The 26545-nt window shown below is 38.2% G+C and overlaps 5 protein-coding genes and 1 pseudogene across 6 annotated transcripts; 2 read left to right on the forward strand and 4 right to left on the reverse strand.

Annotated features, from left to right (window-relative positions):
* LOC104777085 lies at positions 13-1602 on the reverse strand (annotated as a pseudogene).
* Positions 2656-4721, forward strand: LOC104777088 (putative glycerol-3-phosphate transporter 3). Its single transcript, XM_010501292.1, has 2 exons — positions 2656-2914; positions 3033-4721. Exon 2 carries the CDS (start codon positions 3067-3069, stop codon positions 4594-4596), a length of 1530 nt encoding a protein of 509 aa, XP_010499594.1. The 5' UTR covers positions 2656-2914; positions 3033-3066; the 3' UTR covers positions 4597-4721.
* Positions 10286-14153, reverse strand: LOC104778960. Its single transcript, XM_010503363.1, has 2 exons — positions 13779-14153; positions 10286-11137 (listed from the first exon to the last, which is right to left on the reverse strand). Exons 1-2 carry the CDS (start codon positions 14151-14153, stop codon positions 10286-10288), a joined length of 1227 nt encoding a protein of 408 aa, XP_010501665.1.
* Positions 15110-18488, forward strand: LOC104777089 (probable receptor-like protein kinase At1g30570). The gene is made up of 2 exons (XM_019243746.1): positions 15110-15284; positions 15404-18488. The coding sequence occupies exon 2, from the start codon at positions 15768-15770 to the stop codon at positions 18222-18224; it is 2457 nt and encodes an 818-aa protein (XP_019099291.1). The 5' UTR covers positions 15110-15284; positions 15404-15767; the 3' UTR covers positions 18225-18488.
* Positions 18628-22230, reverse strand: LOC104777090 (obg-like ATPase 1). Its single transcript, XM_010501295.2, has 12 exons — positions 22047-22230; positions 21528-21695; positions 21283-21406; positions 20936-21027; positions 20718-20816; positions 20505-20618; positions 20281-20345; positions 20023-20139; positions 19805-19880; positions 19519-19611; positions 19172-19222; positions 18628-18988 (listed from the first exon to the last, which is right to left on the reverse strand). The coding sequence occupies exons 1-12, from the start codon at positions 22131-22133 to the stop codon at positions 18890-18892; spliced, it is 1185 nt and encodes a 394-aa protein (XP_010499597.1). The 5' UTR covers positions 22134-22230; the 3' UTR covers positions 18628-18889.
* On the reverse strand, positions 22446-26508 carry LOC104777091 (RNA polymerase I-specific transcription initiation factor rrn3-like). 2 transcript variants are annotated; one of them, XM_010501297.2, is made up of 16 exons: positions 26227-26508; positions 25888-26007; positions 25710-25793; positions 25558-25629; positions 25367-25438; positions 25052-25270; positions 24842-24958; positions 24661-24765; positions 24374-24499; positions 24208-24276; positions 23995-24101; positions 23807-23890; positions 23641-23728; positions 23355-23468; positions 23066-23241; positions 22446-22851 (listed from the first exon to the last, which is right to left on the reverse strand). In XM_010501297.2, exons 2-16 carry the CDS (start codon positions 26002-26004, stop codon positions 22608-22610), a joined length of 1794 nt encoding a protein of 597 aa, XP_010499599.1. In that variant the 5' UTR covers positions 26005-26007; positions 26227-26508; the 3' UTR covers positions 22446-22607. The 2 variants fall into 2 exon arrangements, with proteins under 2 accessions (XP_010499599.1, XP_010499598.1); XM_010501296.2 differs by having other exon boundaries at positions 24586-24765.

Raw genomic sequence — 26545 nt, forward strand, 5'->3', positions numbered from 1 at the left:
GTAGGATTAATATTAGTAGGAAAAAATCTTTTCGAGAAATTTTATAAGAATAGATATTGAATGATAAGTTTCAATGATCAAATCCTCTATTGCCTAATGCAAAAAGATAGTTCACTTAAAGCAATGATTCCCATTTCTCAACTACTCTGCATTGCAACTAAAATAAGCTGTTATGGCTTTCATTCTGCCTCCAACAAAGTTTTCTTCTATCTGAAATCACAACATATGAAAATTGTCAAGAAAAGAGTTTGAATTAAAGTTAATTCTCCTAGTGTTCATTAAATAAGAGTACCTCAAGAGTTAGAGGAGGAGACGAGAGCCAAGCGAGTTCTTCCACTTGGGCTACATCAACATTCCTCGTAGAAACATTATAACGTTAGGTGTAATGGACAGCGCAATCTTAAACAATGTGTACCTACACAAAAAACAAAACTTCACTACAAGATCGATCCAACCGGTGTATATCCATTTCCAGAAGTATATTGAACACAAAACTACATCAATAGGTAAAGAGTCAGTTATCAAAATGTACCCATCTCTCGGTTGGAGCATATCCATCTTGTAACTCTCAACTTCTTTATACATTGGTCCTCCCCATGGTGGTGAAAGAAACACTACATCTCCCTATGTGAATGTAGTAGATTAGCATAACAACAAGAGGGTCAAAAAACAAAAGATTGCAGATAAAACTGATAAAGACAAGAAGAAGAAGAAGATTACTTTAAGAGATGGAGCTAAGTGGAAGAAGTCACCAATGAGAAAATCAACACGATTAGCAACTCCATAAACCATTGCATTGTTCATTGCCAATTCAACTTTCACCGGATCAATGTCGATAGCAACAACAGAAGAACATCTATTTTTAAAAAAGACTGCTTTAGAAAACATCTCACAGCCATTAAAATCATACTTTGAGAGAAAAAAGAAAAAAAAAAAGCTTACAGTTTGGCAAATTGAATAGTGTTACCACCAACGCCTGAGAAACAATCAATGACGAGTTGGCCACGACATCTCTCAGCTTGTTTGATAGCGATCTCTTCGGGGGTGACAGAGTACCATCCTTCCTCGTCCATCTCGATACCTTGGTCATATCTTGAGAAGAGATCGTAACGTTGAAACCAGTACTTACCGATCTTGGGACTCTTACCGTTTTCTTTCTTTACCGACGATAGTATCTTCCCTGTGAGTTGCAGAAGAAGAAGAATTAGGGATTTTTTTAATTCAATTGTCAGAAGAAGATTCTTCAGGGCAGCGCTGTATTCACCTTTCTTCAAGCGCGATCGTTTCTTGGCCTTCATGGAATGGAAATGGAGCTCTGTGTTGTGTGTGACTGACTCGTCCTCCTGAGTCAAAGAGTCCACTCTCGTCTGTTCTCCAATTCAACGCCTCCGATGGTCCGACTCCGACGAGTGTGGTTGTTCGATTGTTTTGTACCGGAATAATCAAATCATTCGGTTTCGGTATTATTTAATTTACACTCCATTCTTGACCGGTTTTTAGAAAACCGGACCGAAATATCAAAAAGATACGTGAGTTGGGTTATGGCTGAATTAGTTGTGTCGTTTGGAGTTCATAAGCTTTGGGAGCTCTTGGGTAGGGAACCTGAGCGATTTTATGGAATTGATGAGCAAGTTGATGAACTAAGACGTGAGCTATTTTGTTTCTTTCTCCTCTTGTAGTCTAAGTCTGTATGTATGTGTTTTTTTTATCCTAAATGTCATTTTATTGCAACAACTAATCCACTTTTATATGTGATTTAATTAGTGTTTGCTGTGTAATCCGCGTGATACTTTACCGCGCTGTAGATAGTTTTGGGCTGACATTATTATCTTGCTTTCATGGTATACTGCTTGGTGCAGTTGTAGCATCGTAGGCCACATGTCACTGCATATCTTTGTTTGTACTACTTTGGTATAGTTTTATGTCTTTTCTCGATTCGTAAGTTCTCAATGATTAAATTCTGTGACGCAAGTGTAATAGTTAAACATGCTACCTACTGAGTTATGTATATAGAATAACAGTTTGTGAAATCATTGTCCTTCAGTTTATTCCTTGTATGAAAATTTCATTTGAGTCTATATATTACTGTATTTTTTTTTTTTTTTTTTAGCTTCATGAAAATCACTGTGGTAGTGTGGCGTATGCTTAAAAATATGATTTTGTGTGTGTTTTCATGAATTTAAATTGTTTTTTTCTGGTTTCTTGTGAAGTATTTAGTCTGATGAATAAATGATATAATATAAACGGTTACTTGCATAATCTTTGGTATTGTCAAATGTCAACATAGCAATCCCGTAACAGCGAGAAGCAGCTCACGTGACGTGATAGATACACAGCATGAGATATATCTACGAATCACAAAAGTCAAATACATTAATGTTTCCATGTTTGAATCATTATAATGGCTGAGTAACAAGTAAACCAAAATTTATAAGATAGAATAGTTGTAGGATTGATTCAACGATTATAATTTAGAACATCTCTTCAACCTATATATGGTTCCTCTGCTTCCTTTATTTTTGAGTAATTATATAAGTTTTAGGGGGTATATTCCCTTGTACTAACGTATACTTTGTGTTCTCCTCAGATAAATCTGAATTCTTGATTTGAATTGTTCTGCTATGATTAGTTATGGTTTCACCGTATGTGCGTACATGTTGTGAAGTTTAAACTAGAAAAAGTGGGAGGATGGTAAATTGAAGCATATTAGCCAAAAGTCAAACTCAAAAAAATAAAAAGATACATCAAAGGAGCTTAGAGATTAAGTAGTTTAAGTTAGTTATTCTCACGTTCTTTAACTATTAAGTAGTGCTTTTTCCCTTCCCAAAGTTTGCCAAGCATTAAGTTGCACACAAAAAAACAGAGAGAGGGGGGAGAAGTAGAGAGATCTTTTCTCTTCTCTTCATTTTCGAAGGTCATTCATACTATATTTTTGTTTTTTGCTCTTTGTAAGAGATGATGTACTGAATTGTCACAAGTGATTCTCGTTTGGTTATTGTCTTTTGACTTTTGTTGTCTTCATCTCTGTTCAGGTTTGTTTTGGTCACGTGAGAATAAGCTAAAGACATGGCGTCGTGGACTTCATCTGAATTCCTCTATGAAGAAGTAAAACCACCGGGTATTCATTTCCTAGAACGTTTCAAGCGTTCAGGCAAACTCTCTTTCAAGCAATACCAAGGGATGGTCTTTGTCTTGACCTTCATCGCCTATATTGCCTTCCACGCAACCCGAAAGCCAAACAGCATCGTCAAAGGAACACTCTCTGAACAACCAACCGGACATTTCAAGGGGCCAAAGAATGGTGGATGGGCTCCTTTCGATGGTCCAGATGGAACAGCGTTGCTTGGACAAATCGATTTGGCTTTCCTCTCTGTTTATGCCGTTGGAATGTTTGTGGCCGGTCATTTGGGTGATCGTTTGGACCTCAGGACGTTTCTAACAATAGGTATGGTCGGGACAGGAGTGTGTACCGCTATGTTTGGATTCGCTTTCTGGGCAAATATCCACAGTTTCTACTATTTCTTGGCGATTCAGACATTAGCAGGGTGGTTTCAGTCTATTGGATGGCCTTGCGTGGTGGCAGTTTTGGGGAACTGGTTTGATAAGAAGAGGAGAGGTGTTATCATGGGTGTATGGAGTGCTCATACATCAATTGGGAATATCATAGGATCTTTAATAGCTACAGGGCTTTTGAAATTTGGTTGGGGATGGTCTTTTGTTGGTCCGGCTCTGCTCATTACGTTTCTTGGCATTGTGGTTTACCTATTCTTGCCTGTGAACCCTCCTGCTGTTGAAGCTGAGAGAGATGGGACTGAAGTTGATTCCACAATGAGACTCGGTAACACCATCACAGAGAGTTTCTTAAGCTCTAGGATGAGTACTGGATTCGATAGAAGAGCCGTAGGGTTCTTAGCCGCTTGGAAAATCCCCGGTGTTGCTCCTTTTGCCTTCTGTCTCTTCTTCACCAAATTGGTCTCTTACACTTTCCTCTATTGGCTTCCTTTCTATGTAAGCCAGACTGAGATAGGAGGTGAACATTTGTCACAAGAGACATCAGGCAACTTATCGACACTCTTCGATGTTGGAGGCGTTGTTGGAGGAATCTTAGCTGGATATTTCTCTGATCAGCTCGACGGGAGAGCAATCACAGCCGGAGGATTCATCTACTTAACAATCCCAGCTCTGTTCCTCTACAGAATCTACGGTCATGTCTCAATGACAATCAATATCATCCTCATGTTCGTAGCTGGATTATTTGTTAATGGACCTTACGCTCTCATCACAACCGCGGTTGCAGCTGATCTCGGTACTCACAAATCGCTTAAAGGCAATGCAAGGGCTTTAGCTACAGTTACTGCTATTATAGATGGAACAGGGTCAGTTGGTGCAGCGATTGGACCAGTTCTTACAGGTTACATCGCTGCGGTTAGCTGGGATGCTGTGTTTTACATGTTGATGACTGCGGCTTTGATCTCTGGATTGTTGCTCACTACCCTTATTATAGGAGAAGTGAAAACTTTGTTGTATGGATCATCTGAGGAAGATGAAGTTGATGCTGCTTCTGCGTCAAGACCTCCCATTGATGTCCTCATATGATTTCAATTTGTATTCTTTTTTTTTTTGTTTCTTTTGTTCCTCAATCTGACTTGTACCCTTACATGACTTTGTTCTTTTGCCATAATTGTATTCTCATTTTAAGGTTTGAATGAAAACAATCTAGCCTCTTGGTTTGTCTGTGTAATGTAAACACAAATAAGATAATGTTTTGTAGAAGTTATCTATTGTATGTAATAATCTTTGTGAAAACAATAAAGATCTTGGAACGCAAACATGCATAAAAGCCCATTGCAATACATCACATGCATGCAATTTGCTTTTAGTTTGATTCCATCACACTCCTTCATATACATCTCCATCGCCTCTATGTTCGATACGATACATCAGCATATACTCTCAAAACGTTGTGTGCTATGAGATCACCGGGCCACCGGGCTCTACTTTATTCTCCTCCACCTCACGCAGAATCTCTTCGACCATATTTTGAATTCCGATCGAGTTGATGTCTGATAGTATATATATATATATATATATAGACTATAAATGTAACACAGAGTTGAACAGGTCAGGTTTCGACAAGAAACTAGCTGTCTCATCTTTTCAAATGTAGCCTTGGGGCTTTATCCAGATATTCCTTATATCTCACGTAAGAGGTTAAGAGAGTATTGTACAGAGAGTAATCTCGAGTCTTCTCCCTAGTATGGTTTCGAAGAATATCTCAGCTTCTTCCTATATTTATCATATACTACTATTTATAGCCTTGTAGAATTAGCTCTTTTTAATACTATATCTATCTTGTAACAAACTTGGAGTTGGGACAACTAGAATCTTTCCATATCAAAGTGGGAGTACAATCTTAAATGGGCTTTGTTCCAAACTCATTCTGGATTGTGTTAAAGATTAGATAAGCAAAAAATCCAATCCTCTCTCAAGGCTACAAAGTTGCAACTATGGTTTCTTCGGTTCAATTAATTATTTTTAAAATTCAACAAATTTTGTGAGAAGACTACTGATATCATATGATGATGAGCCGTAAAAAGAAAATAAATAGTGGGACAAACAAACAAGCAAGGAGGATAATGTTGTAATGAAAAATAAAAATAAAGAATGTACAGAGAGATTTGTGATTAGTATGAATATGATATGTGAACAAATGTTTTTAGTGTACTTCTAGGGACGGTACGGAGACCAAACCATATCAAAAAAGACAAAAAGGACCTTACTGTGTCTAGACGCAAGCGAAGGTTAGAGAAAGGGTGAAAATGTAATTTAAAGTTATAACCTTATTAATGAGTGCTGATGATCAACCGGACAGGTGCATGTGACCCACTTCCACTTCCNTCCCCCCCCCCACCTATTATTTTAGCCCACCGCTCTTATCTTTTGTCTCTTTCTCTTCTTTCTTTTTCTTTTCTTCTTTTAAGAAAAGCTTTCCAAACTCTTTTTAATTTATTTTTATAGTATTTTGCTTAATGATACTAATAATAATTCTGCTGACTAATTGTCCCTAATTTATAAGAGAAATTAGATAACTGACATAATGTGATGCTGATTTATTTATAACTATAATGAAAAATTAAAAATAAGAGGGATAATTTGGTAGATTGTGAGAAGAAGAATGACTTTGTTTTTTTTTGATAATATGTTTTCAACTGTAAGTCTGTAACACCTTTTTTTTTTTTGTGATTTTCTAGTTTCTCACATGGTGTTCCAACATAAGTAAAATTAAACATAAATTCAATAAGTTATTTTCATCAAACAAAAATGAATTATAGGTATTAAATACTATTAGGACTCAGACCCCCCGCGATGTCGCGGAGAAAATATTTTAGAAAAATTTAAGAAATTTGAAATTTGAAATTATACATTATGAAATCATTTGAATGTAATAGAATAGTTTGAATATATAAACATTAAACAGAAACTGTTACTAAAAGCACAACCATCAAAATAAAGACTTATAAAAAAAATATTATGTACAATAGACGTAAATTTGCAAAAAAACATTTTCTAAAGTAATATAAATATATAAGATATTTATGAAAAATTATGGTAAATAGCTACAATTAAAAAAAAACATAATGACAAAGTAATCTTGACTGAGAATATTGAACTAATGGTTGTAATGAGTAAATGTAATTTTTATCAAATAATTATAATTAAAAATATATTTAATAAGAGTGAAACTATATCAAAGAAATATTGAAATTAAAATACAAAACTTTCATAAACATGGTAAAATAAATTTTAAATATTAAAATAGTTTTTAACGATAAGTTATGATAATTAGATGCAACTGTAAATTTTATAGTAAGTTTTATTAAATTTCTATATTGCTATAATCATTTCTAAAATTTTAGTTAGATTATAGTATAACATTTAATATTAGATATTAAATGTTATATTATAGAAAGTCGCAACGAACTATGATTTGTTAATTATTGATGAAGAGACAATAATATAGAAAGTGCAAAAAGACACAACTCTAAAATGAACAGATACAACTATTTGAGTTAAAAAAAAGACAAATAATTTTTTTTTCGCAAAAAATACTAAAAAAAGTCGCAACTATTGTTCTCATTTATTGAGATTGTTATTATTACTTTTCAATATTAAATATTAAATATTAAAATATTATTTTAATGAAAAGTTACGATAAATAGAAGCAACTATAAATTCTACAGTAATTTGTATTAAATTTCTCTATTGCTATAATCATTTCTAAAATTTTAGTTAGATTATAGAATAACATTGAATATTAGATTTTAATACTCAATTATTTAGATTCAACATAAAATGAAAAAATTTGTTTCAACGAACTTGTTGGTTACTGATGAAGAGACAAATATAAAGAAAGTTCAGAAGACATGACTATTTAAATAGACACACGTCAATGATGTCATACACTTATTAGAATGAAAGTTGTGATGAAAAAATATAAATAAAATATAATGAAAAGATACAACTCTATAATGAACATATACAACCGTTTGAATTTTTTAAAAAGCATATAAAAACAAAATTTTTACGTAAAGGTATTACGAAAAATCGCACCTGTCTGCACTTCATTGTACCTAATAATCCATATAAACTATAAGTTAATAGAGATTGATGATTTTATTATGAACGACTTGTACAACTTATATACACGGAGTTGGCTTGGTTAGCAAGCGTATGATATAATTACAGAATATACAGTTGACATGTTTAGAAGATATAATCGAATCATATACTTGACATATGTGGGAGATATGATTTGATCCTTGACATCCCCCCTCAAGATGGTGGGGTTCGTGACACACCAATCTTGGATGACAATGATTTGAATGGAGCACGAGCCAAGGGCTTCGTTAAATCATCGGCCAACTGATCTTTTGTGGAGACGTGTGCAACACGCAGTGATCCAGCAGTGATTTGGTTACGAATGAAATGATAGTCTAATGCCAAATGTTTCATGCGAGAGTGGAAGACGGGATTAACACAGAGATATGTTGCTCCAACATTGTCGTAGTAGATGACAGGAGGAGACGTGACAATGAACCCGAGTTCTTCAAGTAAGGAACATATCCAACGAACCTCCGCCGACGTGTTGGCCACGGACCGGTACTCAGCCTCAGTTGAGGACCGTGCAACTCCTTTTTGTTTCTTTGATGACCAGGACACATGATTTTTACCAATGTAGACAATGTGAGCATAAGTAGAGATGTAATCATCGCGATCACCCGCCCAGTCAGCGTCAGAGAAGGCATAAACAGAGGCAATGTTGCGCCGATGGAAGAAGAGACCATGATCCGTCGTTCCTGCGAGATAGCGGAGAACACGTTTTGCAGCTTGCCAATGGTCAGAGGTTGGACGATGCATGAATTGGGATAAACGGTTGACAGCATATGAAATATCTGGTCTTGTGAAGGAGAGATACTGTAAACTGCCAACAACGGTGCGATACTCAGTCGGATTAGGAAGAGGCGTACCAGAGTATATGGACAGCTTCAGAGAAGTTGCCATTGGAGTGGTGACAGGTTTGGCATGGATCATGTTATGGCGAGTAAGAAGATCAAGAATGTACCGGCGCTGAGTAAGATGGAGACTGTGCAGTGTGCGATGAGCTTCAAGGCCAAGGAAGTAATGGATATCCTCAGGATCCTTGATGCTGAAGCGTTGTTCTAGAGATTGGAGTGTTTGACTGAGGATATTGGCATTGTTTCCTGTGACAATGATATCATCGACGTAAACTAGAATATAAACAAGTCCTGTTTGACGACGAAGAATGAACAGAGACGCATTCGCCAGAGAGTTTGTGAAACCAGCAGAAAGAAGGAAGGTTTTGAGTTCTTTATACCAGGCGCGAGGAGCTTGTTTGAGACCGTATAACGCCTTGTGAAGACGACAAACATGATTTGGACGATTGACATTGGCAAAGCCTTGCGGTTGTCGGACATAAACCTCCTCCGTCAAGGTACCTTGCAAGAAGGTGTTGTTGACGTCAAGCTGCTTGATTGGCCATCACAGGTACAATGTTTTGAAGAACAATGTGGAGAGTTGTGGCTTTGATAACTGGACTGAAGGTCTCCATGTAGTCGATGCCTTTCCGTTGAGTATATCCTTTTGCGACGAGACAAGCCTTGTGTCGGTGAACAGATCCATCCGGTGTATACTTGAGTCTAAAAATCCATTTTGTATCGATGACATTCTGGTGCGGAGCAGGTGGAACAAGAGACCAAGTGAAATATCAAACCTGGGAATTGAATTCGTCCAACATCTCACCCCGCCACTTTTCATTTGAGAGTGCTTGAATTACTGTGCGTGGTTCATCCTCAAGTTTGGAGATAGCAAGGGAATACTTGGAATTGGGCTTAAAAATGCCTTGCATTGCTCGTGTCTTCATGGGATGAACATTCACGAGTGGTTGTGGTTGAGCAGGCATCGCAGGAGGAGACAGAGATCGTGTGGCAGAGGGAGAAGATGAACTTGAGTCGCATGTTGGACTAGTTGGTGTTGGTGGGCCTGGGCTTGGAGATGTCGAATTGGATTCACTTGTGGAATGAGGCGTTTGAGATAGATTCGTGACACTCTGCGACAGTGAAGAAGTCGGAGAAGAAGCTATCGGAGATGGGACATCAGCGACAGACGATGGTGACTGATATGTTATGGTTTTGACTCACTTTGACCCCGTTCATTTGATAGTTTTGTAGTTGTTTGAGTCCTTTTCAGGTTATAATACGAGGCTAGGAAGCTAAAAGCAAGGATTGGAACAGCAGGAGCAATCAGAGCAGAAAGGAGTTGAATTGGAGCAGAAAAGCTGATTTTAGACCCAGGAGCACATGCTCCCGATTTCCGAGCACATGCTCCCAACTCTACGGTTTCATGACGACACGTGGCAAGCATCTAGGCGCCGATTCCCTGCCTAATTCCCCTTATTTTAGGCGATCCTTTGTGAGAGAAAGAGGGCTGAGATCGCTTTTTAATAGGAAGATTTGAATTTGGAATCTTTCCTTATTTTTCTCTACTTGTATGCTATTTAACCTAGGGTTTTTAGGGGAGAGGATATACTCTTTCTTTTTGGTTTTGAGAGCGACGTTTTTGTGAGAGGGAGAAGAGCGGCTACCTTGTGAAGCATTCTCTGAACCCTTTTTATTTTTATGTCATTGAATTTCTCATCTTTTGCTATGATTCATTTCTCTATGTCTGAGTAGTTTTCTTTGCTAGATTAGGGGTTTCAAAAGGGGTTTCATGGGTTGCAACAGAACACAAATTGGGTTGCAACAGAACCATCGCCAATGAGAACCTCATCACAACCGTTATACTGCTGGTGAAGAGACAGGTTGGCGATATCTGAAGTTATATGATGAGTGGAGCCGGAGTCCATGATCCAAGGAGTGGAACTTGTGGCATGAGCAAGATTTGCACGTGGCATCCATCCATTGGATGGCGTGGGAAGAAAGGGAGGCTGCGAATAAGGAGGCCGAAACTGCGGACAGTGCTTGGCAGAGTGCCCTTGTGTTCCACAGATTTGGCAACGGCCAAGATAAGGCCGACGAGAGCGCTGGTTGGTTGGACCAGTGTGCGATTGATTGGACCAGGTGGGCTGGTTGTTGGGAGAGCGCTGATGATTAGTCTTGAAAGGACGAGAGCGATTGGTGGTGTAGTTCGCGGAGATCGGAAAAGCGGGGACATTAGAAGCAGAGGCAAGCAGCTTCACTTCATGATTGAGCAGCTTCTCATGGAGTTCAGAAAGAGTAGGCGGAGTGTCACGGGCTTCAGTTTGATCGACGATGGGTTTGTAGTCGTCGGGAAGACCACCGAGAATGTATTCAAGTTGATCTTCATGAGTTTCTGGTTTGCCCAGAAGCGCTAGCTGATCAAACTTGACGATGAGACCCTGAAAGTATTCCGCAATGGTGCGTGAACCTTTCTTCCAACCATCTAGTTTTTGCTTGAGTTGACGAACATGGCTGTAACACCCCCGAACTGTTCTATGACCACGGAGGCCATCGGACGGCGCCGAGACGCCACAATGCGGAATTGTACCGAGGCGATCCAGTCGAGGGACGGAAACTGCAGACTTCCCAACCGGTCCTCCCTAGCACAATTCCACCCGCAACCGAGACTACTTAGACTTTGCAACCCTGGCGGCCTGGTGCGTTGTGTTGACCCGGACAAGGCCGAGTACCATTTGCAAACTTGCCATGCTTTTTCCCGAAAACCATTAAAGCAATATATAAAGATAGTCGGATAATTTATCATAAATCACTTATGAAAATATAGGGTTTACAAAGAACACAGAAAAACCCTATCCGGTACCCTAATGTTTGCTCCAGCTCTAGACTCACTTAGGCTTTCCTGCAAGACAAAAAGATATCATGAGTAATCTAAGATTACTCAGTGAGCCTGGGCACCCCTTTCTCCTAAACAGGATTCTACTTCCCCAACCCGACTACCCCGGCAAGCAAAGAAAACAAGCAAGCAAGCGAGTAATCAAATCAAGTAACCAAAGCAACGCAACAAACAAGCGAGAGAGGTTACATCACTACAAATCGACTCGAATGATCTAGACTCGCTACTCACAGAGAAAGACGACTAAAGAAACTTTAGACTCTTAACTCTACACGACTCGCAAGGACGACTAGAATAAACAAGAAACACTTGTACTACTCTAGACTCCTTCACTTATCAACCACACAAAGACATCTAGAATACAACAAGGAAATACTTGAAATACCCTAGACTCTTTTCACCTAAGGGCCCTCGATAATTTGTTCCGTTCCACAACACTTCCTATGCCGAGACCACAAAGGTCACCATCACGAGCCCACAAATATGCTACATCGTCATGTAGCGGTCACGCTAGTAGCTAGCTAGCCGTGACATTGTTCCACGCGAGTATTCGTCGAGAACTCACGCGTGACATCCGCATTTGGAACAGAAGATCGACACACTATTCTAGCTAAGACTCGAGAAACAAATTCAGGAGGCTAAGCTAAAATAAAACACACAATAATTCAAGCAGTGATAAATCACGCAAAAAAACATGAAATCACGCAAGAATACGACATGCAATAATCAACAAGGAGCAAGAAACACAAATCAAGCAACTTAAGATTATTCCACATGCATGCAACCTATATTAAGCAACTTAAGCAAAATTATTGCAACAAGTTCTAATATGCATGCTACCAAATTGATTTAACCGTCTTAAATCCTTAAGTCCAAATTACGCATGCTAGGCCATTTGATTTAATCTCTTAAATCCTCTTAGTTCAATTAAGCATGCAAGTTCATTTGAGTTAACCAATTAAATCCTTTAAAATTCGTTTAAGCATTTAAGCTAACCTCCCACGAATTTATGCGATAATAATTCAAATGAACTTTACCAATTTAATCATGCATGCAACTAACCTTACTCAATACTGTGCAATAACATGCAAAATATCTTACTCATTTAATCATGCATGGAACCGATTTTAAGCAATAATTATTACTCACAAAATCCTCTAGGTTCGATCATGCATGCAACCCTTTAACCAAATTAGTGAGTGAGTCCGAATTATTTATCATGCAACTTGTTCATCTTCACATGGTGATTCTAACTTGAATCCTACCATATTTGCATGCATCAAATTTAAACCGAAACTACATGCATCTACTCTACATGCATTACCGCAGAACTCACCTTTCACCATCGATGATAACCGGACTTCACCGCACCACGGATCAGAGAGTCTTCACGTCAGAATGCGTCTCGCTCTCGTCCGCAAGCACTGATTCACTCTCGTCTCTACTCGATCAAAAACCGCGTCTCGCTTCTTGGTTTTCTCCTGATCGCAAATAACTTCTTTTCTTCGACACAAGCAGCGTCTCTTCTCGATTCTCTCTCTCGATCTTTCTCTTGTTTTTCTCTCCTTACCCCTTTGTGCCTTCAGCGAAAATGAGAAGAGTGAAGCTCTATTTAAAGAGAGTTTGGGCGGTGGAATTGGCCAGTGCATGAAGAGTGCTCACTCTTCCTTAGTTGCTATTAGAGCATGGCTTAACACTTGTGAGAATGTCGAATTGCCACCTTGATTTCCATTAATTCTTTCTTGAATTCTTTAATCCTCCACTAAGCTCCACTATCTCCTCTTGATTAAATAATTCCCACTAGTCTCCATTTGATTAATTTAATCTCCACTATCTCCATATTATTTGTGCATGAAATTTGATTGGTCGAAATTCTAAGGAAATAAAAGTTTTCCCGAAAAATTTGATCCTTCGTCTGTCGTCTTCGACGCTTCCCAGCAATTCTCGGACAACTTCTCTCGGTCTCTCGGACAGTTTTCTCGATCATGTCCGGACTTCTCACAATCTCCTCGACCATCTCTCGGACATCTCGATTTTTCTCGGACATCTCGATCTTTTCTCGGACATCACCCGGACATCTCTCGGACGTCTCGGTCTTCTTGCTCGGTACTTAACTGTCTCTTCCGCGGATGCCATTTCCGCATAAACCGTTAATTTTTGGTCGGTCTTAAGGCCTCGATCGCACCTCCGGTCACTCCAGTCTTGGCTCGGCCATTCTCCGACTCACGAATATTTCCCCGGACTTCTTCCGGTCGTTCTTCTTTGTTTTACTTCTTCTTTCTTTTTAAGTCTTTTCTGGTCCATTTCTTCTAATTTTTATTTTGGGATTTTTGCCCTTGGTGAGGGTCATTACAATGACCCCTGCTTGGATTAGCATAGGTGGTGACCAAAGTGGCCCAGATCTCAGCAGTGGTGGACGCGCGAGAGAGGAGAGGTTGAACATATGTGGAGATGGCACCAAGGAGAGCGTTGTAGATCAGCTTATCTTGGCGATTCCATACGGTGAGAGCTGGGTTAGGCGAAGTAACGCCATCTTTAGTGATTGTTGGATCTTGTTTGACACAGGCAACATCGAGGAAGGAAACCAGATCGTATCCATCGAGTAAAGCCTGGACTTGACGGCTCCACATGAGGTAGTTGGAGGCGGTGAGTTTGGTCACATTGGCCATGTTGATGTTAAGCAGCGAGGTGTTGGCGAGAGGAACGACCTCGGTAGAGGCAGCAACCTCTGGACTTTGGGAGCTTGTGTTTGACGAAGACATGATGCGTAAGAGAAAAAGAGGACAAATGGAAAAGGGAAAAACAGAGAAGGAAGATGAGATTTTTAGGTCCAGAGCGAAAGCTCTGATACCATATAAGTTAGTAGAGATTGATGATTTTATTATGAACGACTTGTACAACTTATATACACGGAGATGGCTTGGTTAGCAAGCGTATGATATAATTACAGAATATACAGTTGACATGTTTAGAAGATATAATCGAATCATATACTTGACATATGTGGGAGATATGATTTGATCTTTGACATAAACTGCTTTTAAATAGAAGACATCTTTATTACCATATTGAAAAGGTCAAATTCAAAAACCCACTATATAATCCATCTAACTGTTGGAAAAAAACTCTAACAATTTTTATTAAATTTTTATATTTAAAATTAACTAAAAGTTGTAAATTAGATTCATCATTCCAAAAATCTTTTGTTAAATCAAGAATTGGATGATTTTCTTTACTTTTAAAAGAATAAATGCTAGAGAATAATTGAGATTGAAAATTTATATTGTTTTGTATCATTGCAAAAAATGAAAACAGTTCAAACAAACATATATATATATATATATAGATATTTCAAAAGATATGGATATCCCAATAAATAAACAATTTTAATAAATCATTACGACTTTTAAGAAAATGTCCAAAAAATACGAAAACACAATTGTTGGTCGCATTTATTCAGATTGTTATTATATATAGATTACATGTTTTTTAGTATATGTTGGCACATGAGTGCTATCAGTTTCAAAGTGCCAAGAAAATAGAAGAATGGTGGTGGGTGATGCGGTTCTTGGTACTTAACCTCTTCGGTAAATGGAACAAACAAACAAACAAACAAGAAGCAACACACAAATCACTTTAATTAATCATGATCATAGGATATATAATAAAAAGAAGAGAATCACTTGCCCTCATAAATATATTAAAAAAAAAACAAATATTTAAAGAAAGGTTTATTCTTTCTTTCTCTCTTTTCCAATCTGTTCCAACAAAACAACCCATGTTCATCGTTTCTTCTCTGTCCAGATAACAACGCTATCAGCTTTCTCTGCTTCTTTCTCCCTCAAATTTCCTTTGCCTCTTTTGTTCAAGCCAACGTCTTTGTGTTCTTCTTGGTTTTTCTCATTTCCTCTATTTGATTCCATCTCCATTTTGTTTGTTTTTTTTTCCACTGAAAGATTCTTACTTTTGTTCTTTCTACTACTTCTTGTGAACTCTTTCTTCTGTCTTTCAGATCTAGCAGCTTATTGGATTGTTTACTACAAAAGGGGCACACAATTTGGGATCTTTGGGTTGTTTTGTTAACTTTGCATTGCCTTCTTGTCAAGAAATTTTCAGCATTTTTTGAAAATTGATTTGCCAAAAAAGCTGCAACTTGTGAGAGACTCGTTTTGATCCTCTTGCTACTTCTCTGAAATTTTCTGGTGGAGGCTAGTTTACACAGAGAAGAGTAAAAAACAATCTACACACATTTGGGAAAATCCCTGTTTCCTGGAGGAGCTAGTTAGGAGTTTCTATAGTTGAACATCGTTGTCTCTTGGTAAGATTAAGTAGCTGTGATCGAGTTACAGAGAGATTTTAGGGTTCTTTGAGTGGCTATGTCGAAGCTAAGGAAAAAAATTCTGGTAGTTGTTATATGTGTGTTAATAGTCTTCACTTGTGTTGTTGGCTATGGAGAAGCTCAGTCCAAGAGTTTCCTTGTAGATTGTGGCTCAAATACTACAACTGAAGTAGATGGAAGAACATGGGTTGGTGATTTATCTCCCAACAAGAGTTTGACCTTGCAAGGATTTGATGCCACTACTACTACTACTACTGCTGCATCCACTTCGAAACCAAGTTCTGAGTTATATAAGACTGCTCTTGTCTTCGAGACTGTGTTAAACTACACATTTGAAGGTATAACTCATGGGAATTACTTTGTCAGGCTCCATTTCAGCCCTTTCGCCATTGAGAACCACAATGTGAATGAGTCTTCTTTCAGCGTCTATGCAGATGGTCTGAGACTGATGCGTGACATCAACATCCCTGGAGAGATCGCGCATAAAAATATAATCTTGCAAAGCTCTAGTCACAATGCTACTGCCTCTTCCTTGGTTAAAGAGTTTATTTTACCTATCGGACAGGGGGAACTGGTTTTAAGTTTCTTGCCGCAGAAAGGGTCTTTCGGGTTTGTCAATGCTATTGAGATAGTTCCTGTTGATGATAAGCTTTTCAAGGAATCAGTTACTAAAGTGGGTGGAAGCGAAGTGGAGCTTGGTTTGGGCGGACGAGGGATCGAAACTATGTATAGGCTAAACGTTGGTGGTCCTAAGCTAGGTCCAAGCCAAGATCTTAAGCTATATAGAACATGGGAAACAGATTCAAGCTACATGGTGATTGAGAACGCTGGTGTAGATGTCACGAACAGCTCAAATATCACATATGCTTTTCCTAATGAATCGCCTGTGGCTCCTCTTCTTGTTTATGAAACTGCTAGGACGATGACGAACACTGAAGTCTTGGAGAAACGGTTCAACATATCTTGGAAATTTGAAGTGGATCCTAATTTCGACTACTTGGTGAGGCTTCATTTCTGCGAGCTTGTTGTTGATAAGCAGAATCAGAGGATATTTAGGATATACATAAACAACCAGACGGCTGCTGGTAACTTTGATATATTTGCTCACGCGGGAGGGAAGAACAAAGGTATATATCAAGATTACTTTGATCCGGTCTCCTCTAAGAACGACATTCTCTGGATTCAACTCGGACCTGACACATCTGTTGGTGCTTCTGGAACTGATGCTCTTCTGAGTGGTCTTGAGATTTTCAAGCTCAGCAAGAATGGGAATCTTGCTCATCTCATCAGGTTTGATTCGACTGGTCACTCGGTAGATGACTCAAAGATGAGGATTATTTGGATCAGTGTTGGTGCTGGTGTAGCAACTATCATCTTTGTCATGTTCTTGGGAATCTTGGTAGTATGTTTCTGCAAGAAAAGGCGAAACAAAGCAAATGAGTCCAAAAACAATCCTCCCGGGTGGCGTCCATTGTTCTTGCATGTTAATAACAGTACTGCAAACGCCAAAGCAACGGGAGGCTCGCTGAGACTGAACACTCTTGCGGCATCTACAATGGGTAGGAAGTTTACACTAGCTGAGATTCGTGCAGCTACCAAGAACTTTGATGATGGTTTAGCTATTGGAGTTGGAGGGTTTGGTAAGGTCTACAGAGGAGAGCTTGAAGATGGAACTCTCATAGCTATAAAACGAGCCACCCCACATTCTCAGCAAGGACTTGCTGAATTTGAAACCGAGATCGTGATGCTCTCAAGACTTAGGCATAGGCATCTTGTGTCATTGATCGGGTTCTGCGATGAGCACAATGAGATGATCTTGGTTTATGAATACATGGCAAATGGAACTCTGAGGAGTCATCTTTTTGGAAGCAACCTTCCTCCGTTATCATGGAAGCAACGTCTTGAAGCTTGTATAGGCTCTGCGCGAGGATTGCATTACCTTCACACAGGCTCTGAGAGAGGAATCATTCACAGAGATGTCAAGACAACAAACATATTACTAGATGAGAACTTTGTGGCAAAGATGTCTGATTTTGGGCTGTCGAAAGCTGGACCGTCCATGGACCATACTCATGTCAGTACAGCTGTGAAAGGAAGTTTCGGGTATCTTGATCCTGAGTACTTTAGAAGGCAACAGTTGACAGAGAAGTCAGATGTTTACTCTTTTGGTGTTGTGTTGTTCGAAGCTGTTTGTGCTCGAGCTGTTATAAACCCGACTTTGCCTAAAGACCAGATCAACCTTGCGGAATGGGCTTTAAGCTGGCAAAAACAGAGATCTCTCGAGTCCATCATCGACCCAAATCTGAGGGGAATCTATAGTCCTGAATCGTTGGAGAAGTACGGGGAGATAGCAGAGAAATGCTTAGCAGATGAAGGGAAGAACAGGCCAATGATGGGAGAAGTATTGTGGAGCTTGGAGTATGTTTTGCAACTTCATGAAGCTTGGCTGCGCAAACAGAATGGAGAAAACTCGTTTTCGAGCACCAAGCTTTAGAAGAAACGCCAGAGAGCTTTACTCTTCAAGCTTGTTCCAATCAAGATTCCTCAGAAACTGAAAAGAGCCAAACAGGATCAACTCTTCACAACTTAGCGTAGAGGGAGCAATTGGTTTGACCAACGCCAAAATAATTCTTTTGTTCTTTTGTTTTAATTTGTTATATGATCTTTCTATTCATGAGCTCTTAGTATTGGAGCTTGTAATATCGTGACATTTGCAAATATAATTATTCTTTAAGGTATTGATTTTGTTTCTCATTTTCTTCACTTGTTTCCTTTTAGTCTCTGAACGAGAGCCATGATAGACTGGTTTGTATGATTAACTGATTAGGGTTTCTTCAACGCATTCCACTTTCAACAGAAGATACATGTGCCCTATATCACAGACATTTTTGAAAAAGTGGAGAAAAACTTATTGAAAGAGTTGTAAACGATATAGTAGGCTTAATGCTCTGTCTCAAGGTAAAAGACATGTCTTAGCTAAGCTGAAAAGTAAAAGGAACAACCGAACAAGAGTTACAAAATACTTTTTTTGTTTGGTAAAGAAAATACACTCAAAAACTGTAACTTTCAGAACAGAAAATACAGTTCGGTTCCTCTCTCGGAACTGGATAAAGCTTTCAGATCCAGAGAGAATACCGCGAATAGGTAGAGAGATGGGTCTCATTTCTTCCCACCACCAGAAACATTGAACTTGAAGAAAATGATATCCCCGTCCTGAACAACATATGTTTTCCCCTCCTGTCTGTACTTTCCTGCAGCCTGCATTAGTTGAAAGGATGGTAAATTAGACTTAAGTGTTAACGCAGTGAACCATATAGAATTTTCATCAACAAGCGATCAATTTAACCATGCCATCTTCAACCAGGATTATATCACATGGTGGAGAATTTCCTTAACACTTTCATGTCTGTTTTAAGAGGAAAAGGAGTTATAGACAAGTACCTTGACTGCAGGTTCATTGCCGAGTTCCTTGAGATCCTCGAATTTCATGACCTGTGATATCAACAACAATAGAATAAATCACATCGAATTTTAAGTAGAAAAATCAGGTAAACAATTGATTTGTTTCTGAAATTGATGACTCTATATATGGTTTGTATTAGGATTCTGCTTTGATATCCACAGGTCTGCATAGATCCAAACCGTTACTAGTAAATCAATACAAAGATGAATTTGAATATAATACAGAATTTATAAACTATTTAACATAACAAATCATCAAAACGCCGAGGGAAATGGATATATAAAATAGTGAATTGACCAAGATTCAAGAGAAACGAGAAGGCAACCTCAGCACAAATAAATCCTCTCTCAAAATCAGTATGAATGGCCCCTGCAGCTTGTGGAGCCTTTGACTGACGTCTGATTTGCCAGCACTTAACCTGAAAATCAAAATATCATTGATAGATGTATTTATAAACTATCAAATTCCAGCAAATGTACCTTACTTGACACTTTACACTGACGACACACTATAGAAACATATAGAAATATAATGCTTCGAAGAAAATTCCAGAGAAATAGAAATTAAAGTATGGGGTGAAGCCATGTAAGGTAAAGTGGAATTGTTAATACCTCATCAGGCCCTGCTGTAAAGAAATATATGAGGTTAATGGCTGAAAATCCAGTTTTGATGATCCTCGGAAGAGCACTGTCACAGCAGCAATGACCATTAGATTCAAATTAACAGGTTCATGAAGAAAATCATCTTCATGAGCAACTATTCCTTTCCAGGAAGGCATATCAGCAAGATCCTTTCAAAATCATCTTAATGACATTCTTTTATTACTAACCTTTGCAGTTTGTTCTCCTCACAATACTTTGCTGCTTCATCTGGGGGCATATCAGCAAGAGTCCTTTCAAAAACGCCACTGAAAGGAATCATAGTATCACCACCGTGTTCTTGAACCCTACATAACGATGAAACATTTAGTTAGGAGAAGTAAGTAAATGTGTCAGCACACAGCCATAAAGAAACTTTTGCAGCAACAGAGAGGAAAAATGTTTTTACTTATTATTTAACATAGTTTGTGAAGGGTATATATTAGTACCAGGCATGAATCTTCGGCAAGAACTTGTTTTTCTTCCTCTGATAGTCTCTCTCATTCATATTAATCTGTAAATTAAATTTGAGGAGCAAACAGTTATCATAACAAACAACTTGCCTTTATAATTCTTACGCTGAGATGAGACATTTAGTTGAAATAAACATGAAAACCTAGGGATCAATAGAAACGATAGTCACAAAAAGAGATCAAGATTCAAGACTACTCACCAAGTAAACAACGGGCTTTGCAGAAAGCAATTGGAAAGTGTTCAAAATCTCGATATCAGCTGTTTTCCAGTCCCCAAAACGGACATCTTTTCCATCTTCCAGCCAAGCTTTTACCTATACCAGAGAGGTACAGTCATATTTCGGCCAATAGATAGTTGATGACCAATAACATTCACAGAACAAGACTGCATGTTTGTCAAGTTATAAGCATACCTTTTGCAGGAGCTCAAGTTCTATTTTTAGCTGCTTGTCATTGCTCCTCTTCATGCTCTTCTCGACATCATCAATCTTCTTTCCAACGAATTCAATATCCTAAATTTCCACCAAAGAATTCAGTATGAAACCAAAACAACAATGGATGAATGAATAACAACATGGATTTCACGAGTTCAGAGATATCCCAGTCAATATCTGTTAGAGATTTCGTTTACCTTTAGCCGCAACTCTTCAGTAATGGTCTCCAAATCTCTAACAGGATCAACGATATCATCGACATGGATAATATCAGCATCTTCAAAAGCACCTGCATATGTTCAATCAAAAAGTCACTCACCACAATAGAATTGCCAAGATATATTATTATCAACAACCATAATAAAAAAAAAAAAATCTATAGTTCAGGAACAAATGAGAAGAAAAAAATACAAATTTTTTTAACCAGTCTCTCCTTTAGGAACTCAATACAGAAGAAGCATATGGGCAGTCTAATTTCAACCATGCATCACACTAAAAACTAAGGTGGCACTAAGAGTAAGGAAAAAAAGAGGGAAAATCATACGTAAAACGTGGAAGATTCCATCAACAGCACGAATATGGGACAAGAAGTTGTTTCCAAGTCCCTGTCCTTCATGAGCTCCTCTAACAAGCCCAGCAATGTCATGAATTTCCAAGAAAGCTGGAACCTGGAGGTATTCACAATAGACAGAAGTCAGCTTGAACAACATGCCCCATTCATGGGAGTAAATCCAGGTAGTAAAATCTCTTGCGTAACAGCAAGTCATGAACTAAAGCTACAAAACTTACCTCACTCTTTGGCTTTAACGTTTGGCAAAGCCAATCGAACCTCTCATCAGGGATATTCACACGTGCCTCATTAGGCTCAATGGTACAAAAGGGGAAATTCTCAGCTGGAATTGAAAGCTTTGTAAGAGTGTTGAAAAGAGTAGATTTCCCAACATTTGGCAATCCAACCTGTTAGATGCCACAAACAAAGAAAAGCCCATGGTGAGTTACAAGACATGAATTCTCAACATTATCATCATCATCATATCAACCATGAATTTTACAATCAAACTTAATCACTATATCAAAGAAGCAGTTTCTAAGAAAAAATGGATTAACCATCTACAAGAACACAGTTACAGAAACAACGAAACAAGCAATACTCCTCTGTATGAGTTAATAGATCTCCACCAAGCAAAACTCAGAAAATGAAATAAAAAAAAACACACTTTTTATGGATGAAAAAGTATTGCGATGAGCAAATCTTCTATTCACCATTCGAAATGACTCTAATGAAAAAAAGCAAAGATGAAGAATTACAATTCCGATCTTGAGGTGAGAAGAGAAGCGGCCAAGAATAGGCCTCTCGACGGGACCTGCATCTTTAGCTTTGGCTTTCGGAGGCATCTTTTTCTCAAAAAGTGTCGAGCTTGACAGTGAAGCGAAGCTGAGAGATAGATTCTCTTAGGGTTTTTGCTGAATTAAACAAAGTAAGAAGAAAGCTACAAGAGAGGTAGTAGCGAGGTTAAAGAGGAAAGATTGGGTCACCTGGTTCACGGACCGGTCTAAATCGGAGGGACATTTCCCGGTTTACCTCGAACCATTGCGGGACATTTACAAAAATTAAGAGACAAAAGTAAACCAAATTAAAGGCCATATCAGCTTATAATTGAACCAAATTAAGTTCGGTAACCGTATCAAAAGATTAATTAGTTTGAGTTAAACCAATAATACTTCATAGATGTTCTTCAAAATTTTGCTACAAAACCACATGGATGATTATGATTATCCCAGCTTCTTTTATTTTGTAGACTTCACAATCTAGCTAAGAAATTGTAATAAGAAACCTAATTTGCAAAATTGCATTCCATCTTCTCTCTACTACATTAAGAAGGATTCAGGAGGACTAGTGGATGGTATGATTCTTGAAGGCATCTTCAAGAGCCTCTCTGTGTCTCGCATGAAAGAGTATTTAGGAGTAGACATCTCCTTATCAAGTTCATCTTCATCGTCCCAGTCCTCCTCAGTCTCTCCATCTTCATTCACTATGACCTCATCATCTTCGTCACAAGTCGTTTTCGGCATTGACCAGACGTTGAAGTGCCGGGAGATAAGATCTTCTAGTCTATAATTGACAAGAAAAAACGTGTGAGAAAGAGAGTAAAACCTATGCAATGCAACTACTTTAATTTTATCATAGAGAAACATAATTTTCAATGACTTGAATGTCATTTCAAGACTGTAATTAAGATATATGCACTAGAATTTGCATCAAATTCATCCAGTGAGTCAAGAAACTTGTAAAAGATTCTCTCATATCAAGGGTAAAGAGAGTAAACCTGCTAGACATTTTCAACAAGTACGGGCTAAACGGCTCAAGCCTTTCAAAGCTTCCAAAAGCACGAGAGAGCTCAGACTCCTGTAGGTCATTGAAATTGAAGGCTTCTGAGACAACAAACAGACCACCAGCTTTCGCTTGTTTAAGGAACTCGGAAACTACAGACGGATGGCACACCTGTTCACAAACAAAACGAAAGGTTCAAGCTTAATGCATTTGATTCTTGGGAGTTAAGACCACTTAAAAATAACAGTTGAGCTATGAGAAGAAAATCATTAAGTGTTAGTCACCATCAATGGGTTTAGTTTGTGACATAAAGTTGACTCCAATGGTGTAAGCAGCGACTGAAAGCGAGGAATGTCTAGGATGGATCTCATACGGAAACATAGGACATACAAGATTGCCTACAATCAAAGAATAGTAACAACTTTAAGTTATACATGATTCCAAACGCCCATAAGCTTCTGGTAAGGGTAAGAATATTAAAAAGGATTAGTAACTAGAGACGTCAATAATAAAACAGAAGATTTCTTATGGAATAAAAAGTCATAAGATGGTCTTAAACTTGAATTATACCTGACATCCAGAATAAAACACTTGGTGTGCTTTAGGCTTCATACCATCGTTGCATGTTCTGCAATATTCCGCACACTCGTCCACCAATCTAGGATTTCAGCAAAAGTGAAACTTAATCAGATCAAACAATTACATTTTTTCCGGTTTTAACAATCTCTCTTTGTACCTTTTCAACATGGTAGCAACAAAAGAAGGAGGCAAAAACTTTCCACGAGACAAGTAGCTAGCTAGATAAGACACTGCACTCATCCTGTTAAAAAGTACAGGGAGAAAACAAAAGCATATACAAGTGGTGATTAGAAAGAGTATTATCATGCAGAGTAACCTTAACCACAAAGAATAAGATGAACTCGCCTATTAAGTCGAGTTTTGTTGCTGGAGAGATATATCTCCAACAGCTTACTGGCAAATTTTACACCACAATTTTCAGGATCTAGCGAGCACGCATAGAACATCAGAAACTGCAGATGTAAGTAAAGTGAGTCTAATGCCGAGAATCAACTAGAGTGCTACAAAGCCTACAATGACGAACTTTATAGTATCTAAGGTGATAGCTTTGATTCCTACCTGTGAAAATTTTGTTTTGCACGTGTTCAGAATATAGTTCTCAAACGACTCAAAGAGGATTTCAAAAACCTACGTCAAAATGAAAAACAGAACCACCAATAGATTAATAAATCTACCACAAAGGAAAGAAAAAAATATGTTGATGAAGTACCATTTGGTGCCATACCTCATCCAAACGACCAGTGTTATGACAGAAATTGAGATGTTCAAAAGCTAGGTCCATCAATTTGTCCAATAGATCAGAGACTACATTTCCATGTGAAGCATTTTGATATAGAGCCCCCAGTGGAAACTGTAAAAGGTATCAAATTTATAAATGATGGCTAACACCAGGAAAGCAGAGGTCATGTCCAACATTACACAGTTAAAAAATGGCACCTTGTAATCTAGCAACTCTCGATCATTACTATATAGAGTCATGTTTGGGAATTCTGCATAGATAGCAAAAATTACCTCGTCTCCTTCATTCATAGTGCTTTCAACTGCATATTCAAGTTCCATATCAAACATGCCTATATTAGAGTCATCTTGGAGAATATCATCCGATCCACTTTCCAACTACAAAGATGCTTTAGCATATCATTCACTTTAACTAACTGGCAACATTTGTATAAACAAATTTACATCTACTTACATCCAAATCTCGCAACCTCTCCATCACCACCATAAAAATCATGCTGCCAACAACTTTTCCGATTGGGCTACTCTCCAACTTCAACAGGTTATCCACATATGTCCATGTCACTATCAACTACAAGAAAATAAGATAGTTCTGAATTTGTTTACCGCCAATATAAACTCACTGTTACATTGTCTATATTTTAACCCAAAAAAAAAAACTTACAGAGTCCTGGTCCTTAATGTGAATTTTAGGCATTCTCTGCGCAAGTATAGGCGCTAATTTCGAGGGAGCAAGAGGAATTAGATAAGAAATCTTGTGAAGGGCTTCATGCACCCGCAAACGAACTTCCTGCTTCTTTTCATCCGTCACAGAAGGAGGTGGAAAGAAATTACTTACGAGCATATTCAAACAAAGGTCCAGATATTTCCCACTAGTAACGGCCTAATGATGGGAAAACAACAAAAGCACAAAATGTTAATCTCTTCAACTAGATTATATATATTCATTGAAATGAGGGGTAGCGGCTGAGCTGTGTACCAGTGATATGATTAAGTCCACCAATGCATCCATAACGTTAGGTCTGTGATCCCACAAGCTCATTGTAAAAATCTATTCACAATAAATGGGATTAAATTCAGAGGATGGGTAGAAGGCCCTTGTCTCAAACAACGATTAAAAATATATGAATTCAACTATAAGCTGATGCAAAAAAAAAACAAGAACTTTACAGTAGAAAGAAGATCTCTATGGTGAACTACATCTATGCAAGCAACAGACCCTGATAGAGCTTTCAAGAGTGTCTGCAAAACGAAGATATTTTTTAGCAACGACAAACTCAAAACAAGAATTGATTGTCATATAAGGAAGGAAAAGAACACACCTCAAGCTGCACCACTGAATCGAAATCAGAATATTTAGGGTACATCATCATTCCAATAAGCTGAGTATAATGGTCGGTGTCCCCCTGGATTTGAGAAATGAAAACACTTTTAAAGAACACAAACACGCATATATACACACTTTGTGCTTGTAAGAATCAACATCTCTGCAATACTCACATTTTGGACAGATGCAAGCGCTTTTCTAACGGCATGCACCAACTGTGTGTCACTATATTCAGTGTTGTCAACAGGATTTGAGCAGAAAGGAATACTCAGAACTTCTTGTGCTCCCATTACCTACGAACGAAAAGAAAAAAATGTCCTTAAATTTCACCTACTAATGATGAACATAACAATCCATCACAATGCGCAGAGTAGAAAAGTAAACAGATTTTTTACAATCGGGGATAACGAATCCTAACAATTTTTACTTCTAAGCCAGGAAACGAACGCCTTGCGTTGAAATCGAAAACCAAATTCCACTATAAAAAAAAAAAAAGAGTTTAGACAACTCACAACGATGATCAAATTGTACTCGCTCTGCTTCACTTTAGCTACGCAGCCTCAGGTACCAGAAGATAGCAAATTTCACCAAATTTTCAAAAATTTATTCCAAACCGGGAGAGAGGAGAGGGAAAACGAAAAAGGGTTAAGCTTGTGTGATTCTCCAACGTCCTCTTCTTCTTCTCTGTGTGGGCTAAGGAGGCAGAGGAAGAACAGATAGACAAGTTCGGTAGATCCGCGAAACCCTCGAAATAACTTTTTAACTCTTCTTTATATATTTAAAAGTAAATGACGAAAATACCCCGTGTATTTATATTCAGTGTCTGTTACT

Source organism: Camelina sativa, chromosome 3 (assembly GCF_000633955.1).
Source record: "Camelina sativa cultivar DH55 chromosome 3, Cs, whole genome shotgun sequence".
NCBI lineage: Eukaryota > Viridiplantae > Streptophyta > Magnoliopsida > Brassicales > Brassicaceae > Camelina > Camelina sativa.

Coding starts and splice junctions, on each gene's coding strand:
- LOC104777088 (XM_010501292.1), top strand. CDS start 3,067: ATGGCGTCGTGGACTTCATCTGAATTCCTCTATGAAGAAGTAAAACCA.
- LOC104778960 (XM_010503363.1), bottom strand. CDS start 14,153: ATGTCTTCGTCAAACACAAGCTCCCAAAGTCCAGAGGTTGCTGCCTCT. Junction 11,138..13,778: donor CTGAGATCTGGGCCACTTTG/GTCACCACCTAT, acceptor GAATTGTGCTAG/GGAGGACCGGTTGGGAAGTC.
- LOC104777089 (XM_019243746.1), top strand. CDS start 15,768: ATGTCGAAGCTAAGGAAAAAAATTCTGGTAGTTGTTATATGTGTGTTA.
- LOC104777090 (XM_010501295.2), bottom strand. CDS start 22,133: ATGCCTCCGAAAGCCAAAGCTAAAGATGCAGGTCCCGTCGAGAGGCCT. Junction 20,817..20,935: donor CTGAAGAGTTGCGGCTAAAG/GTAAACGAAATC, acceptor GTGGAAATTTAG/GATATTGAATTCGTTGGAAA. Junction 19,223..19,518: donor GAGGATTTATTTGTGCTGAG/GTTGCCTTCTCG, acceptor TTGATATCACAG/GTCATGAAATTCGAGGATCT.
- LOC104777091 (XM_010501296.2), bottom strand. CDS start 26,004: ATGGGAGCACAAGAAGTTCTGAGTATTCCTTTCTGCTCAAATCCTGTT. Junction 23,729..23,806: donor GTTGCTACCATGTTGAAAAG/GTACAAAGAGAG, acceptor CTGAAATCCTAG/ATTGGTGGACGAGTGTGCGG. Junction 22,852..23,065: donor TTGTTGAAAATGTCTAGCAG/GTTTACTCTCTT, acceptor TGTCAATTATAG/ACTAGAAGATCTTATCTCCC.